Source organism: Podarcis filfolensis, assembly GCF_964270895.1.
Source record: "Podarcis filfolensis genome assembly, chromosome: 7".
NCBI lineage: Eukaryota > Metazoa > Chordata > Lepidosauria > Squamata > Lacertidae > Podarcis > Podarcis filfolensis.
In genome coordinates, this window is record NC_139603.1 from 55,837,020 (window position 1) to 55,855,087 (window position 18,068).

The window sequence follows — 18,068 nt, forward strand, 5'->3', positions numbered from 1 at the left end:
CATGATTTACTCTTTAAATCAACACTTTCATGAATATCTGGTGCTTGATAGTGAACAATGAATAAGCACCCATAATTGTTGAAAGGTTAAATCCAATGTTGCACTAGTAAGGTTTCACTTAGGAAATGAGACTTTGGTTTCCTCTCCTCCCCCTATGCACCCTTAAAATTTGCTCTTGAGGGTCCCTCAACTCTTTGCAGCTGATTTTGTGAAGGGGATGCTGGAGGAGACAGGAGAGGAAGAGGAAGTTCAAATGTATTACAAAAGTCCCTTGTGCCAGTGGAGCCACAGAGCTGGATATGATCCAAGGTTCTTACTCAAAATCCTGAAGTTGCAAAAAAAATGACATTTGGAAATGTGAAATATTAAAATTACTTCATTTCAAATGCTGTTGGAATGCTTACCTAGCACTTCCTCATAATCAACAAGTTCAAACCAAACCACAGCGACTGATGTCCATACTCCCAGCAGTGCAATTACCATAAACCAAGTAAAAAATGAACTTCCGGAAATTCCTTCTTTCTTCCCATTCTTGTTCCCTCCATGTCTTGCTTCTGTAAAATAAAGCAAGTGAAATTACTACTAGAAGGCAAGGCTTACAATTACACATTCCTGCAAATATATTATTTGATTACACAAAATTCAGAATGAAGGGTTTCATGCAATTATTTAAAAGACTGTCTTTCAAGCCTGGTGATTTGATTTAATTTAAATCAAAGTCATTTAAAATTATTTAAAAATTAAAATTATCAAACATAAAACATAAAAATTATCAAACATAAAAAGATAAAACTTATCCTTTATTTAAATCTTGTTTCCCTTTTTGTAATTCATTATTTGAACTGTTTTCCATTATGCTCATGCCTCTTCCATCCCTCTGCAGCTCTGTGTCACCCCAAAATCTTTTTTGTTTTTTTAAGGTATTGGGCAAAAGATTACCATATTAACTTGAATGTAATACACACCTTTTTGGGATCCAACCCAACCCAGAATAGTAAATACTATATTATTATTTTGTTTAGAACAGATCTCATAATTCTTTATTATATGCAAGATTATTGATTTTCATGGTGTTTAAACTGGATATTATAAGTAAGATCACAGAGATGTCAAGACAGTCACACAATAAACTAAGAACGTTAGTAAATTTATGGACTATGGGGGGGATGTTTAAAAATGAAGAACTGCTGACCCCTAGGTTTGGCTACTTAGCAAAGAAACGTAATCATTGCTTTATCAGCTCCCATTTTTCATAGGTCCATTAGTTTCAGAAGAGAGCTAGTTCAGAAGAGAGTTAGTTATTAACTCACTTGTGGAAATAAAGCTAAAGTACAGTTATTTGCTGCCCTGAGCTCCTTTGTGAGGAATGTTGAGATATAAATCAAATGAATAAATAAATAATCAGACTCATTAACACATTTAGACTTACTTCTGTGTAAACATGTATAGCAGAAGTAGCCAAGCCTTCAAGCTATTTGTGGATGCCAACTTCAGCCCCAGCCAGTCTGGCCAATGGCCAGGGATGACTGAAGTTGAGGTCCAACATCTGGAGAGCCACAGTTGGCTGTCACTAACGTATAGGATTGCACTCTACTCTAGAGTATTGAGTCCAGAAGAAAAACTACAAAAAAAATCCTCACTTTAAAGCACACTAAGAAATTTAGGACTGAATCAAGGAAGTAGCTTCTCCACATTCAGCCTGGCCTTAAACAGTCATTAGGGGCAGCATCAAGTATTATATACAGTAGTTGCTCATGTTACAGATGAATATATTTAAATATTTCCGTAGCACAAGTCATGGGAATATAATATAGCACACTACTGGATCCAGCAGCTTCATGGATAGTGAAGCCACTTACGATGTAGAGACCAAAGCAGAGATAAATATAGTATTTAGCAACTGATATTTCATAGTCTATATAAGTAAAAATGATCTCAGCAGCAGATAGTTCCCCCTGAGATTTAGCAAAAACTTAAACTCAGTTTCATGGAAAATCCCACATTATAAACATTTATTTTTGCAATTGTGAAGCACTGTTGACTGCTATGCAAACACATACCACTCAAGAACCAATGTGAAACAATTTATGATGTGAAGCTTTTACTGCAAGCAGCAGCTAGACTCCTCTGAGCTATGCTAATCAGAACCTTATCTTTTTTTCCCTTTAAGGTTTATCATATGACATTTTATAATTAAGAGCCAATTGAGAGCTAAAAGCATGTTTTATATACCAATTTAAACTCATTCCAAAAAACGAAATCAAGGATGAAGCCCTGCACGCAAAAACTGCCAGCCATGTAGAAAGTAGGTCAATTTCCAAATCTGGTAAGCCTTTACTTTCACCTACCATATGTCTATACAGATCCCATAGTCCTGTAAAATACAGTGCTGCACTTTCAAAGCTCATAAAATAATGCGAAGAACTAGGTCTTCGTGAATATTAATTCACCTCAGTTTAATATGCCCCATTTTCTATAAAGGGATCTCTGTTCATTCACTAGATTCAAGTAGAAAAAATGGCACCCACTGTCAAAATCTGAAGACAAAATGTAATCCATTTATTACATGAGATTAAGCCCCACTGAACAAAATTGAGATATGCTTCTAATTAGACATGAAGTCATAAACACTGTATATATCTAGTCAAAAATAAATCTCATTGTTTGCATTGTATCTATTTCGTAAAGTTATACAGCTCTAGGAAGAGGAAATCCCAAATATTAATAATTTTTAAACTATTTCATCTTCAGATTAAAGTTATACCACAATACATTTACAGTTTTGCTGCTCACCCCCAGAGTCACAAATACAGCAGGTATTCCAAGCTGCTAGAAGTATACCTGAATCTTCAGCCATGGCATCAGTGTCCTTCATCTATGAATTAAGTAAAACTTAATATAAAAAGCAAGTGTCCAGATGGAATCAGCAAAAAATGTCCCTCGTGTAAGCCTTCCTACAGCCACAAAGAAAGTTTCTTACAGCCAACTCAGCTAAGGCACGAAATCGGACCCTGCTACAAACTGCTCAAAAGCTATTTTTAGTGCAATCATCTGCAAGCCAAATGCTTTTAAGTACCCATATGGAAACCCAGTGCTGACGACAATCAAATTTGCCCCCTCCTACTAACAAAGCATCCTGGATCTTTCCTGTCTCATTTAATCTCTAAACACCAACATACCAGAGACGCAAAACAGAACAGATTTTAAAAAATGATTGCAGGAAAGCATGCCTCACTGACTAAATTCTAAGAGCATTAAACCTTCTGTACAAACTCAAACAAAAGTCAGGACACAAAGCTTGTCTGTGCAATTTGGGCAACAGGCACACACATTTACATGATGCTGACAGTCAGCCATCGGATGACTTTTGGGTGCATTTCTATCTATAAACTTGACACAATTGTAGTTCACAATTACAGAATGGCACTAACACATGTATTATGTACTACTAAGGATGGTGTGTCACTGGCAAGAAAGAAAGGCACATGCAGCTAGGCTGCCTTCTGATTCAACATTTGCAAACCAAGCTTTGAACTGGAAGGTAATGGTGCTTGGTGAAAGACTAATATTTATAAATATGCTTTAGTTTGTAGTTCTCCTCAAGCAGGAAATATTGTCAATAGCCCCTTTTCAATTTTTCGAAAACTTCCTTCTGATAGCTTTTTAGAAAGCATTGTGTAAACATTAGATTACACACACACACACACAACCCTCAGCTAACTTGTTGAATTCTAGCCCAAATAATAAAAGACTGTTGGCATTTTTGGAAGATTTGCAGGCTTGAATTCCAATGTGCTTTAGGAGAAGAGGGTTTCACAACTAAGGAGTGAGTAATTTGCCTACATGCTAATGGTAAAGAGCAGCCAAAGAATGCCTATTAAAAAAAAAAACCCTTTCATTCTCAAAGAAATTACATTCCAGTACACAGCTGAGTAATTCAAAAGTGACAGCACCATGGGACCAACCCAGCTTTCTGTAGGGCAGGGTGCAATAGCTCTGAGGCAAACCTGCCTGATAATGCCTCAACAATTCTCTCCTCAGGAAGCTATGGCATTTGTTTTCTAACAAATTTTCTAAGAAATTTGTTTTGTTTTTTCTAAATACGTTAGAAAAAAAGGTACAAAAATCCCATTTAGCAGATCTACCTAAACAATAAAACTATAATCCATACATGCATATATATTTATTTATTTATTGACTGTAGATAAATTGGACCCATCATCAATGTGAAGTTCAGAACAATTTTATAGAGAGGAACAGCAACTAGAAGAAAATCAAATGAAGTAACTGCACTATATGGCTGCAGCATGTTTTTTTGGTACGAACTGAGTAAAACGTTAGACCTTAACTAGTGTGATTTGGCTATGCATACACAAGGAAACAGGCAATAAATCAATTTATTATGAATAAGTTAATAAATGGCTCAGTTAATTTAATTGAATCATTAAGTACAAAAGAGTAGTTAACGATAATATAGGTCACAGAGTGAGCCAAATAACTTCATTTATTAAATGCCACTCCTTGTAAAGAAATTTTTTTTGAGATAGCTAGCTGGCAGCTAAACAGTTTTCACAAGGTCCTTTATAACAGGTTAGTATTTGTGCTCCCAATGCATAACCAAGCAGCAAACAGCCAAGGATATCAGGGACTACAGTTTTCAATGTTCGTTCCTAAACTCAGGCCTAGGGATGGATGAATCTGTCAATTTTTAAATCTTAAGTTCAGCTCACCGCATTTCAGTAACAGTTTGCAATTTTTTATGTTAAAGTCATGAAAATGTAAATCAACATTTTAATGTGCATTTCTCCTAAAATGCACTTTGCTAAGCAGTTTTCCTATTGTTGTATTTTATTCTCACTAACATAATTATTATTATGCACATGTTCCCATAATATGTACATTTTTACACACTTTTCTTATTTGCTGCAGAATCCAGAGGAGTGTAAATTTCAAAAAAAAGCTGCATTTAGGTTCATGTATTGTTTCAGAGAGTGGTAATTAGGTAGTCACATTAAATGTGAACTAAACTGAATTTCTCTCCCATCTTATTCAGGCCTCAAAGCCCTCTTCAGGCAGAGAAGGAAGAATTCAAGACCAACACTGGTCCTTGAAACTCAAAGACAGCATAAACTCTCTTGACTGGTCAACACCTTTGTGTTTTGCATTTGGGGAACCAGCTTCCAACTTGCCTGACTTTAGCTCCAGCTGATGGCTTTTGATTCCCCTCCCCCAGCAGAAGGGCACAACCTGCAAGCCTAGATTCAGGTATGGCTCTAGTCTAGTCATTACACAGGAGAATATCCAGACAAAACTACTGCTTTATAAATATCATGTGAATCTCACTGGTTTCTGTACATGAAGCTAGTGTGAGTTTTATAACCACCCTGTGTAAGCTGCAGGAAACTTTCAACATTGTGCTGTTCTACATGATATCCAAACCATCTGAAAACTCTTTACCATATCTGTCAGCTCACATTGCGCAGCACTTCATCACTTAGGAATGTGCAATGCTAATACAAAAATGCCTCATACAACTGGGCAACCACAATTAGTACAATCTTTTTAAACATTACACCTGCTACACAGAGAACAACCATAAAGGTTTTCCATGGCTATAACACTTTCTACAAAAACTTAACTAGGGGCATGCAACTACAGTGGTACCTCGGGTTACAGACGCTTCAGGTTACAGACTCCACTAACCCAGAAATAGTACCTTGGGTTAAGAACTTTGCTTCAGGAGGAGAACAGAAATTGTGCTCCGGCGGCACGGCAGCAGTGGGAGGCCCCATTAGCTAAAGTGGTGCTTCAGGTTAAGAACAGTTTCAGGTTAAGTACGGACCTCCAGAAAGAATTAAGTACTTAACCTGAGGTACCACTGTATATTTTATGGGTTCTACCTTTACAATTCATAATCAATATAGAATTACATTTTGACCTTGGGAGTTATCTTGGGGATAGTTCAAGTACAGTGGTACCTCTGGTTGTGAACAGGATCCATTCCAGAGGTCTGGCTGGATCCCAAGGTTTTCACAACCCAAGGAGAAGTGGTAGACTGCTTCTGTGCATGCATATGCAGTGAAACACTTCTGGGTTTGCTGCTTTCGCAACCTGAAGTTTACATTACCCAAGGGTAACGTAACCCAAGGTACTACTGTGCTGTCCTATTGCCTCACTAGGTAACAACCCCTCATTTGAAGCACCTCTAACTTCTACTGCAACATTGAGGAATGAAACATTTAAGCTGAGGATGGTTACAAAGACATGATCTCTATATATTCTCTGAGATGCCACAATTTCAAGCAAGCAAATACTACAGGCAGCTCTGAACCTTTAGCCACCCCTCATATATGGGAAGAGAGGATCCCATAGACATGGCATGTAAAAGTCAAACAGCCATTCCCCCATAGATGTCTCAAAGCAAGTAAAATTATCAAGTTTTCCTATGAGAAACTGTGACTCCTGTAGAGTTCCTGAATAGGCAGGAGTTTCTGAACAGGTTTCATTTCAGAATATTGTCAAGATAACCCATCTCACACAATAATCATCTGGCCAGAAGTAGTTAGCAATTTCAAAATTCAAATTCTGAGTTATTAAATAGGTGGGATGAGCATGGGGGGGGGGGGAATCCCTCTTCAGATCTGTCACAGAAGTACTAAAACATTTGGAACCTTTTTTGTTAGGGGAAAAAGCAGATCTAAGGGAGAATTCTTCATATAATAGTATAAAATGGAGAAAGACTGACAAAGAACTCAAGGTCACCCAATGAAATGAAATCTCCTGACATTTTCCAGAACAGGTTTGTATCCAAATAATGCATTGCATTAGTGAAATGACTTTTCCTCATGCAATTAAACTTCCCATCCTCCACTGAAATCTGCCCATCAAAGAATAAAAAGCAGGGGATCTACAGAAATTGTCAGATTCTTTTTATTGGTATTTTTAGGGAGGGGTCCTTGGGAGTAACAAAAACTCTTGGGGGCAGGGTATGGTCCACCCCCGTTGCGTCATCTTAAAAAGTACTTTAAAAGTGGTTATAGATGTTGTCACAAAGACTACTTGCATTTCATGGGACAAAGCATCACTGTCAATGGAACAAAGTGATTACAAATTAGCTGTATAAAAGCAGCTCTTTGAAGAGAATAAATGACGCAATAACCCCTAACCACATAGCTGCTCACCTCTTGTGATATTTGTTCATCAATTAATCCAGAGAAGTAACTCAGGCAAAAGGCTGGAAAATTAATTAATAAAAACACTCTAAAAATCATTTTATCTCAATTTTATCACTCGTTCCAGTTCATAAAATACATACATTTGTTTGAAAAGTTGTACTTAGTCAGTAGATTACAAGGGAGAAAAATCAGATGAGAGCCAATGTGGCGTTTGTAGTATTCAGAGTACTGGAACAGGGCCAGGGAATCCAGGGTTCAAATTCCCACTCAGACATAAGGCTCACTACATTACCTTGAGCCAATTGCTGTCTCTTAATCTAATACACCTTGCAGAATTGTTGTAAGAGTAAAATGGGGAGCTCTTTGGAGGAAAGCTGTGATATAAATGTAATAACACATTTCATTTCATTTTTTTAAGGAGATGGTATAATGATAATTTAAACAAGTCTCAAGCAGGATAGAAGTACTACTGTTACTACCAGACATTGATTCAAGGCCAAGTATACTCTGTACCAACCAAAGTCACACAATTCATTTTAAGAGAATTAACAGAGTAAGCTATATGGATGGAATACAGGTGATTACAGATGCAAGACTATGTTTGTAGATGTGAGATAGTGGGTCTTGAAGATAGATTGAGGGTGCAACAGGTGCTATATTCAAGTAGTTTTTCTGCTCCTGCTGCTACTTCCATTCTTATGAAGCCATGTTTCCTATTCTATCTATAAATCGAACGGAAACAGCAACACAAACTCCACATACTCTACAAAGCTGCCAGGACAAAATTGAACAAAACTGGCACCACAGACTATGAAGAAGCTGAAGAATAATTTGCACTTAACACTGAAACCCAAGTACTCCTAGTACTATATAGTGTGCTTTAAAAGAGGAGAGCAATGCAGGCCTCAAAAAATACCCCAGCACATGGCTTTACAGAATTCTTGTTTTAGTTAAAATCTCTAGGTAGTAACTAGATGAGTTTTATTGAGACATCAGATCTCAGTCGTCCAGATTTAGTACATATTCATGTTCTTAGAGCAGTTTAGGTTTACGTTGGGCCTCATCCTCCAATTGAATGCAAAAGCACATATATTCTGTCTACCTTTTAAAAAAATATTTATATACCACTCTTCATCTGTAATATCAGAGCAGTTCACCAAAATACAATAATAAAACAACACTTTAAAACAATAAACCACTGTAAACTTCCACTCACTTTAGCCAGCAATATACATTATTCCAAGCTAGGAATTAATCACATGCAAAGGCCTGAGTAAATAGGAAGGTCTGGAGCAGATACTGGAAGCTCCTTTCAGATGGGATGGAGCTCTATAGAGTAAGCACCAGCACATAAAAGGTCTTCCCTCTGCATGCTGCATACTGTGCCTCAACTAATGGCAACACCACCAAGAAAGAATACATAAGATATTTTGTATCAGGCATGACCAACTCCCAAGAGACTGTAATCTACTCCCAGTACTAAAAAAATTTGGCAGTAATCTACCCATTGTCATTGGAGGGAAGAGGTGTGTGCATGGGGTGAGTGGATTGCCCAGAGTTGTTGAGCAATCTACCAGGATCAACCGGAGATCTACGGGTAGATCGCGATCTAATGGTGGGACATCCCTGCAATATTTCATTTTGCTCTACAGTGGGGTCTGATAGATTCATCACTATCACACTATGAATACGAAGAAAGCCTGTTCAGGCAGCCTGCTTAAAAGAAGGCCAAGCAGGAAAGACAGGGACACACACAAAACTTAAAAGGGCATTTCAACACTACCATTATTTTCTTTCTATGTTCTTTTGCATTCATTATCTGTTTCCCATTGTTGCAACATGAGTAAAAGCTGCAATCCTAAATAGCTCTATGAGATAAGAGTCCTGTCTGATCACATAATTAAATATTATTTCCAAATCCTTGCTTAAGGGAGAAAAGGGGTAAATTGCATAAACAGCCTATAGGTTTGACTTTTGCCAGACATAAAAGTTTGCTCAATCTGGTCAATGCCTTATTTAATGCCTTATTTCTAACACATCACCATGATTGCGTGGCATGCAAGGCGACTGCAGATATGTTCAAACCTATTCATTTCACAAGAACAAAATGTGTGCACTTAGCAATTTTCAGTTGTGAAGGTGTGCTTATACAACCTGAAACAGGAGCTTTGAACTCCTGCTCAAGCAAAAACATGGGAGGAGTTTCAGGAGTGAGGGGTGGGGGAGAGACCTGCCTCTTTTCAACCCCTCCCCCCAGGCCTTTCTTGCTATGTTAAAAGGATCAGGTAGCAGGTGACAGGAATGGGGATGAGACTCTGGCAAGCCAAAGCCATGGCCTATCAGAGTAGACAATTATGGGTGAGATGGACAAATTGTCTGACCTAATAAAAGGCAGTCTATGCTGCATTTCAATGATTATCTCCATTTGCCTTGGGACTGCAGAGCAGACAGGAAGCACTCTGACCTTTGTCACTGGCCAGGGAGCCAAGGGCCACTGGGAGGCAGTACACCCACCCAGCCCCACCAGAAGAATACTGTTATGTACTGAGCTGAATCCTAGAACAATAGGATCCAGAATGCAGCGGTCTGATTGGTCCGCAGGAGCCACCCAATCCAGCTCCACGTGGAAGTGAATCAGCAGCCTGATTGGCCTGCAGGAGCAGCCAATTAGGCTTCTGGAGGAGGTGAATCCGCAACCTGTTTGGCCTACAGGAGCAGCCTGGAATTAGCCAATCACATGGGGCCCATTGTGTAAATAATGTATATATAGTTAAACGTTTTGGGGAAAGTTTCATTCATTGCTACTATGAGCTGAATAAAGAGCGTGAAATTCACACTCGACAAATACCATGGCAAAAAGACACAGTCTGAGCCCAACTGTCAACTAGAGGAGCAGCAGCTGCAGTAGTGAGTTTGCTTTTTGGTGATGGTGATTGTTATTATTACAAGAAAGTGCCTTGAAAATCATTTGATTAAAAGGCAGAGTATAAATCTTCAAAATAATAAATAAGTTAAAAGTAGAATTCTATTGTTGATTATTTTCTTGTTCATTCCAAAACCACACCACTCATTAGTAGTTTTCTTTCAATGCAAGCATTTAACAATTGAACAAATATTTAACACTGCAACTAATATTTTCAGGAAAACTAATATAACTCTTCAACATAGGTTTTAAAAGAATTATAAAATGATGTTTTTCTTTGCTCCAGGGCTGGAAAATCGGATAAAGCAATCACCATGTGCCTAAAGTTGTTGTTTGAAAAAATGTGTTGGTGATTAGAAATTTGAATCTTTTTCATGGCTAGAGCCTCTGGTGGTAGCATCTATGAATTTGAATGATTTCCCATCCCTAGATCTCTCATTTCACAGCATTTTAAAGCACACAAACAAAAACTTCTCATGCAGCAAATCAATCCATGAGTGTGGTTACAAAATAAACAGTGTTATCAGTCACAGCAATCGTCACACTTTACCAGTATATGATGTTCATCAGGGAACAATCACCTTGGTGCAAGGAAAACATTGCACAAATGGCCTATAATGAAGAATCCAATAAACCATTAGCATGAGACATACTTCATTGTTGAGAAATAATAAATAATATATATTCCATAGCATTTCTTCAGAAGTTGGAAGCCATGGCCGTTTTTCAGTTAGACCTGTAAGCTCACAGAGACTGTGAACAGTTTATGTTGTGATTATGTGTGTGTGTGTGTGTGTGTGTGTGTATGTATGTCCATATAACAGAATGATAATATGTCATAAAGCAGTCTACTCAATTATATTCTAAAATCTTCAATATAGCTTGTTACCAGCACATACAGGCACACAAAGGTATAATCAATGTGGGAACACTGAGGAGGGCAGGTATAGGATGGATGGGTGAAATATGCCTGAATGCCCTGTATGCCACCAAATCTTGGCCACGTTAGACTAACTATACATTAATGCTACAGATTGGATTTATTTCGAAGTAAATATATGTACAATTGATCTAAACCAGGCTTCTTCAACCTCGGCCCTCCAGATGTTTTGAGACTACAATTCCCATCATCCCTGACCACTGGTCCTGCTAGCTAAGGATCATGGGAGTTGTAAGCCAAAAACATCTGGAGACCCAAGGTTGAGGAAGCCTGATCTAAACAGAACCAACTCTGAAATATGCATATGAGGTAGCCACCATTCTAACTACACTTACTTGACTGGAAGTAAGTGCCACTGAACACTTTAGGACCTGCTTCTGAATGAACATATTTAGGGTTGGGCTTTAGGTAAGGATATTCACCTTATGAATTCGGAGCTACTTAACAAAAATCTGTGGAGGAAAGCACACTTTCCATGTTGAGAAATGAAATGAAATCAATGAAAATGAAAGAAAAGAAAAACCTGCCAGCTAACACTCCACTTTACTAGCTAAGTTAAAAAATAAATAAATCCTAATTTCCACAAAATCTGTATACCAATCTAGAGTATATTTAGTTGGAAGAAAGTAATATTTTGAGAACTGATATTTTTGCTTGGCAAAAAAGAAAAGAAAAAGAAACCCTAAAGGCATTCATACTAACACCAGCCACAAATTCATCTGACCTCTTATCACTAACTAGGTTTTATTATATAAAGTTTTCCATTCACTTATGCATGTGTTCTTTTGCAAGTTAAGACATTTCTGTGTCACTAAAATGCCAGTAGAGGAGGAAAAGGAGGGGAGATTGATTTAAATACAAGCAGCAAATGTAAACCATCTGGTCATACCTCACCCTTTTTTAATGGGCAGTTGACACGTAAACACTTTGGAAGAGATGAGGGAGTAACCAAACAGAAGTATTGAAAATACCTTACTGGCAAGCGATACAAGTCTTGCCACACAATCAAGAGAAAGCATTTTATACTTGCACATGAAACCTGATGCCAGATTACAGGCAACAAACTACAATGGTGATTTAATGAGATTGTGGGTTAGGCTGCCATGTATAAAGTCCTAAAAAATGCACTCAGCCAGCTAATTTAAAATCTGTTTCCCACCACTGCAGCCTCACAAAGCTGTACTACACAGAGTTTTGGACAAATTACAGCAAAATTCATCTGCGTAATTCAATGTCCAGCAGAACAGAGGTGTTGAACAAACAAAAAAACTCTGACCAACAATCAGATTATCCAGTACAGATTCCCAAAGATAACTGTGCTAGAAAAGTGCCTCAGCACTTTGTATAAAACCAGCACTTTTATCTGCATGTAAGTCTAACTAAAATCAACGGGACTTCCAGATAAATATCTTAAGGATTCCATTGTGATACAATAGTTTTGCTTTATTGTGGGTTTATGCAACACCACCAGTTAACAACAAGGTTAGCAACATCCACTTCAAGAGAATGGTGTGCCACCATACCACTTTGAAATAGATTCTTCCAAGATCTTCCCCAAGTGGACTATAGTTAGTGCATGATAGAGCACAAAACCATCGTACAGCAAGGCAGCAACCATCAGAAGCACCTGATAGCCATCTTTCTGTGTAAAGAAAGATACTCAAAATAACTGTATGAAATACTTTGCAGTGTTTCAATACAGAATGGAACAGAATTTTATTCTAACACACAGTACTTGCACTTTACGCACAATGCAGATACCCTTGCAGGATGATAATCCCCCAAGAGAAGGCCACATTAGCTAGCCTCTCCTCAGGTGTCCTGAAGATGGTCCCCAAATGGGCTGCGAATGGAACAAAATTGTGGCATTGCAGAAAGCAATGGCAATTGAACAACAAAAAGCTGGGGTGGGAAAAGGAAAGGGATTAAAAGAATTCAGAGTTAGGGATATTTCACAGAGGCCTGCACATCAACCTAGTCAATCAACACCTGATCTGTGCCAGTTTGTGCACGAAGTAGCTATTTCAGCCCCAAGTGTTTATCATCAAGAATTGGTGCATGTTTACTCAGAAGCAAGCCTCACTCAATTCCATGGCATTTCACTCCAGCATACATGGGTTTGCAACCTTGCAACACAATCCTATGTCTCTTTGTATGGAATTGCGGCCCATTGTCTTCCACAAGAGTCGGCCTGGATCACTTAGTTGGTTAGAACTTGGTGCTGTTAATGCCAAGGTTGCAGGTTCAATCCCCATATGGGACAGTTGCATATGCCTGCCTTGCAAAGGGGGTTAATCCTCGGGGGTTCCTTCCAACTCTACAATTCTATGTTCCTATGCCTTCAAAAACCACACATTTTCAAAACAGCAAGAAAGACCACCAGCTCCGAAGGTGTGCGCAGGATGGCAGCCTCTTTAAATCGGATCTACCCAGCTGAGAGGTGTGACCTGTGTACACAAGTGGAAGGGGAAACAAACGAAGCCAGGCTCCTCGTCTCTGAGTCTGTGTGCTCAAGGAGGAGCTCAGAAGCGAAGGGATTTCGAGAGCGCTTTCACAACCTGCAGCTGAGCAGCGCAAGAAGCTGATGGATCGGGACCAACGGCCCACTGACTCCCGCCTCCTGCTCTCACGAACACAGGAGCCCTCTCGTCTCCCGCGGTTTTGCCAGCGACTGGTATTCAGAAGCAGGACCGCCTGAGGAAATCCCGGGCTCCATTTTATTCCCCTCCTCGCCCCTGATCCCAGCAGCACCGTCCAGGCCCCTCATTCCCTTCCCCAACGGGAGGGAGCCTCCTCCTCCTCCGAGACCAGGGCACGCATTCCTGAGGGGCCGCCTCGGGACCGGCAGCGAGGCGGCTGGAAGAGGACTTCAGGGCGCCAGTTTCGAAAAGCGCGGCGCTGACAGGAGAGGAGAGGCCCCGCTCCCACCCCCGCCCTCCTCGCCCGGCAACGCCGCCTCCGGAGGACCGCCGGGTCGGGAGACCCAGGAAGGCGGGACGGGCACCTCTCCTCCATAACAGGCCCATCTGGGCGGCCGCTACTGACCTCTCCTGGCTCCGGGGCCGGGGCTGCCGCTCTTGGGGCTCTTGCGCGGGGCCATGTCGCCTCCTGTCAGGTAACGCCGCCGAGGAGAGTGAGAGAGGCGGGAGCGCGCGACGGGAGGAGGAAGCTCGTTCGCGACGGGGGGCGGGGCTCGGCGGACGCCCGCGGCTCCTCTCTTAGCTCTGGCACGCCGACCTGACCCTTGCGCGAGAGCCCCTATTGCCCGACTGGCAGCTGCTCCTAGCAAATCGCGAGGCGGAGGGGGAGGAGCCGCTCGAACGTGATTGGCAGGTACGGGCCGCGGGGAACGCCTCCCGACGTTCTCGCGCGCGCCCGTTGCGTCGGCGGCGGGGACCGTGCTTGGGAACGCATCGATTGGAACGTGGCAACGCAGGAGGAGAGGGAAGGGAGAGCGAGGGGGCACGTGGAGGGCGGGAGAGAGTCTGCCTGGGAGCGACTGCTGCTGGTTCTGTGTCTCGTCAGTGCAGCCCCGGAACCATTTGTTCAGCTTGCAGGAGCTCCCATTGCCCTGCGCACATTCCAGCTGGAATTAATTCCCACCCTATTCCATTCAGCGGGATTTGCTGCCGAGGTTTTTCCCCCCACCGCTGGGTCAGTTTATCAGTTGCACGGTGGAGATTCAGGTCAGGATTGCATCTGTTCGCCTCCCATACTGTGGTTCCCATCAGAATCACTCCCACAGGGGTTTTGTTTTAGTGAGCAGAAACTCAAATCACATGCCTAGCATCTCATTTACTTAGGCCTGTAGAACTACATTTCTGTTCAGTGAGCTTAACTGTAGGGCAAAGTGCGCCGTATCTGCTCCTCTGAAGTATCTTTTGTATAATGCAGTCAAGTCTGATCCTGTTTCATGTTACAAAATAGCACTGCAATCCTAATGATACTTTGATACCATCAAAGTCTTATTTGTTTCATTTGATTTGTACACATGTATATTTTGTATTGACTATGACATACATGCTTATGTACCTTCAGCTAAAAATCAGTCAGCTTTTCTTGAGAAATGCAGAGAAGACTGCATATTATCCCCAATCAGTTCATTGCTGATTTTCAAAAGATGTAGCTGGGTTGAAAGTTTCTAACTATTCCTGTATATAATCCAGAGACATTCATTGAATATGTTTTAATGAATGACCAAGGTCATTGCAAACCTGGGAACCTTTAGGAGGATACTGTATAAATTTAATTAATAAACAAATAAAAACTCAGTAATGTTGCATAAAATTTCAAAGTTCTTGAAATCAGGCAGGAAATATCTTTGCAACATTTCTTTCCACCAGGATGCAGTAAACGCTTTGAAAATCTAACAGGAATAAATGTATTTTTTGCACACTCATTTGAGAATTTCTCTCCCTTAACAAGAAGGTTTGATAAGTAACAGGGTAGAGTGAAATATCAACAAGGAAAAAAAATAATGTTAATAATTTACTAAGAAGCAAATTTGGGTGTGCATTCTTGTCCAAGAATTGTGTGCAAGTGTCTAGCTCATACACTCGTCAATGGCTTCTTAGGCTTCTTAACTTTCAGTAGCTGAACAGCAAATATTTCAGTTAAATCCTGAATATTTTGAATTGTTTAAAGTTTAAAATGTTCTGAGAAACAGTTCAATATTGGTTTAAATGAGAACTTGAATTTTCTGGAAACTTGAAGTATGCTGATCTTGGAGATTAAATCAGTTTGTGAGAGTGTATATTGTAGGACTTCTCAAAATAAATTGTGACTTTTAGAATTCTGGAATGTTCACAGCATATAGAGCTGGGAAATTTACCACCATCCAGAATACTAAGGGAAAAACAGTAAAAATGAAATAATTTTGAATAAGGGGTGCAGCTATGGCTGACCCACATTAATAGAAAACCCATTGAAATCAGTCAAATTAGTCATGACTTAATTTAGTCCATTAGTTTTAGTTGGTCTACTCTGAGTCACCCAAAAGAAAGATGTGGGAGACAGCTGTGGCTATAGGCCATTAGACATATTAGTGGTTTTCAAATAAGTTTTACTCAGAGTAAACCCATTTAAATTAATGGACCAACTTAGCTGTGTTCATTAAATTCAGTGAGTCTACTCTGAGTAGAACTTAGTTGTACACCAGCCTTTGAAAGTTGTTTTGCTTGTGACTGCAATACAGTAAAGCAGTATGTAGGTTTACAAGACTTTATCTCAGTCTTTCCCAGCCTTGAACTGATGGGAGTTGTCAAAACATCTGGAGAGCTCAAGTAGGGGGAGGCTGTTGTTTAGCATTCCAGTACACTCACTGAAGACCACTGCAACTCAATCAGCTTATTTAATACTGGTTGCATTTTAGCATAATGAGAAGCCACAAAGTACAGTTTGTTTCACCCTTAATATGCCTGAGCTACATGCTAGTGTGCAGATCTCTAGTGCTTCCACTTTGCTCCTGCCTTAGCCCAGTATGGAAACAAACCATGGAGCAGCTGGCTTAGAGTTAATGTCCAAACGAGCAAATCAGCTACCTTGATTCTGAAGTTGTCCCATTGTTTCTGTTTATTTTTGTTCAGCCTGTTTTGCAAAGTTGGCTTCCTACCATAAGAAGACAATAGTTTTCTTTAATTTTGATAATGACATTCCCCAGTTATCAGTAAGCTTTAATAGGCTCCTCACTGCTGTAAAATGTTCTACAGTGTACAAGAAAAACAATGTCCTTAAATTAATTTTCTGAGGATAAACCGTCGTATATGTTGGAAACAATGCATATAAATCACTGTTAACCTTGATAAATCGACACATATACATCACTATTAACTTTGATGAATAGGAATGATATATTTTGTTCTCCAATGACACCCTTCTTATTAATATTTAAATGTAAAGCATAATGAGGAATTATAGCAAACTCAATAAGAAGCCTCATCTATCTTCAGTGTGAAGGAGTAGATTTGCCTCACCCACACTTAATTATAAAGTGTTGTGACCTTCTAGCACGAGCTACTGAAATTGTTGCTGATAACTAAACAAAAGGTTGATCTCAAAAACCCTGTAAGAATGAATTATCTAGTGATATGTGAAGATTGCTGGAAAGTACTGTTGGAATCCAATCAAGTACCCTTTGCAGAACTTTTAAGTTTCAGCATTATTGACTGAAGAGTCAAACCCTGAGTATTTGAATTTTTACCAGTGCAATTACATTGACAGCAGAAGCAAATTTTAATCAGTGCTTCTTTTCAGCCACTTCATGCCGGAGCACAGGTCCAGCACCTCTCAAGTGAGTGTCATTGCAGGCTGGCACTCACCCTCCCAGCTCTTTGCATTGACATACTTCTGAGAAGCCCAAAACGAACATTTCAAGTCAAAGCAAAAGCTGGCCAGCGTGTGTGTGCCTACACACACACACACACACATATATATGATTATAATATATGATTGCACCTAGCCACTCCTAGCTGCAACTAGTCAGTTTCCAAGGCCGGGCCTCTACAGTTGCATGTTTTCACAAAGGCCCTTCCAAGCTACCCTAGACATCTTCCTGAATCTAAGAGAATTAAGGAAAGTGAAGGTATATTTATTTGACCTGCACCAGAACCAGTGGCGACCCCCAAACCAACTAAGAAAACAGCTTGTCAGAGTTTTTAGCAGCTCTGCGAGTGGTGAATGCAGCTGTTGTTAAACCAGCATCCGTTTAGGGCTGTCCCAAGTTGCCCAGCTTACTGGACAAACTTCATGGTGAGTTTCAGCAGCAATTTTTCTTGGGGAAAAAGCACTGATTTTAGTGAGAGTAACATAAACCATAATCCACCATTTTAACAGCTGGAGCTGGTAGATCAAGTTGATGATGTGTAAAAAGATCTTTTAAAAGCATGACATCTGGTATACTGAGACTGGATGATTATGGGGAAAACATTTTGGAATACAAACGTGGGTCATGGTTCCTTGAAATCCAGCATCTTGGGTGCAGAAATATCCAGTAGTTCCTAAATCAAGCTTTGAAGCACAAGCCAGCAAAGCC

At 40.0% G+C, this 18,068-nt stretch overlaps 1 protein-coding gene across 15 annotated transcripts in view; it reads right to left on the reverse strand.

Moving 5' to 3' along the window:
- Positions 1 to 14,417, reverse strand: part of ASPH (aspartate beta-hydroxylase) — an 88,252-nt gene extending 73,835 nt beyond the window's left edge. For 8 of the 15 annotated variants that reach the window (XM_083623264.1, XM_083623256.1, XM_083623266.1 and 5 more), the window contains exons 1-2: positions 14,084 to 14,292; positions 405 to 554 (exon numbers count right to left, since the gene is read on the reverse strand). In XM_083623264.1, the coding sequence (XP_083479390.1) occupies positions 405 to 554; positions 14,084 to 14,138 (205 nt within the window). In that variant the 5' untranslated portion in view covers positions 14,139 to 14,292. Of the gene's footprint in view, positions 1 to 404; positions 555 to 2,841; positions 3,041 to 14,083 lie in introns of those variants that run through there. The other 7 variants (XM_083623269.1, XM_083623259.1, XM_083623265.1 and 4 more) reach the window with 6 other exon arrangements.
- Positions 14,418 to 18,068: the final 3,651 nt, after the last annotated feature.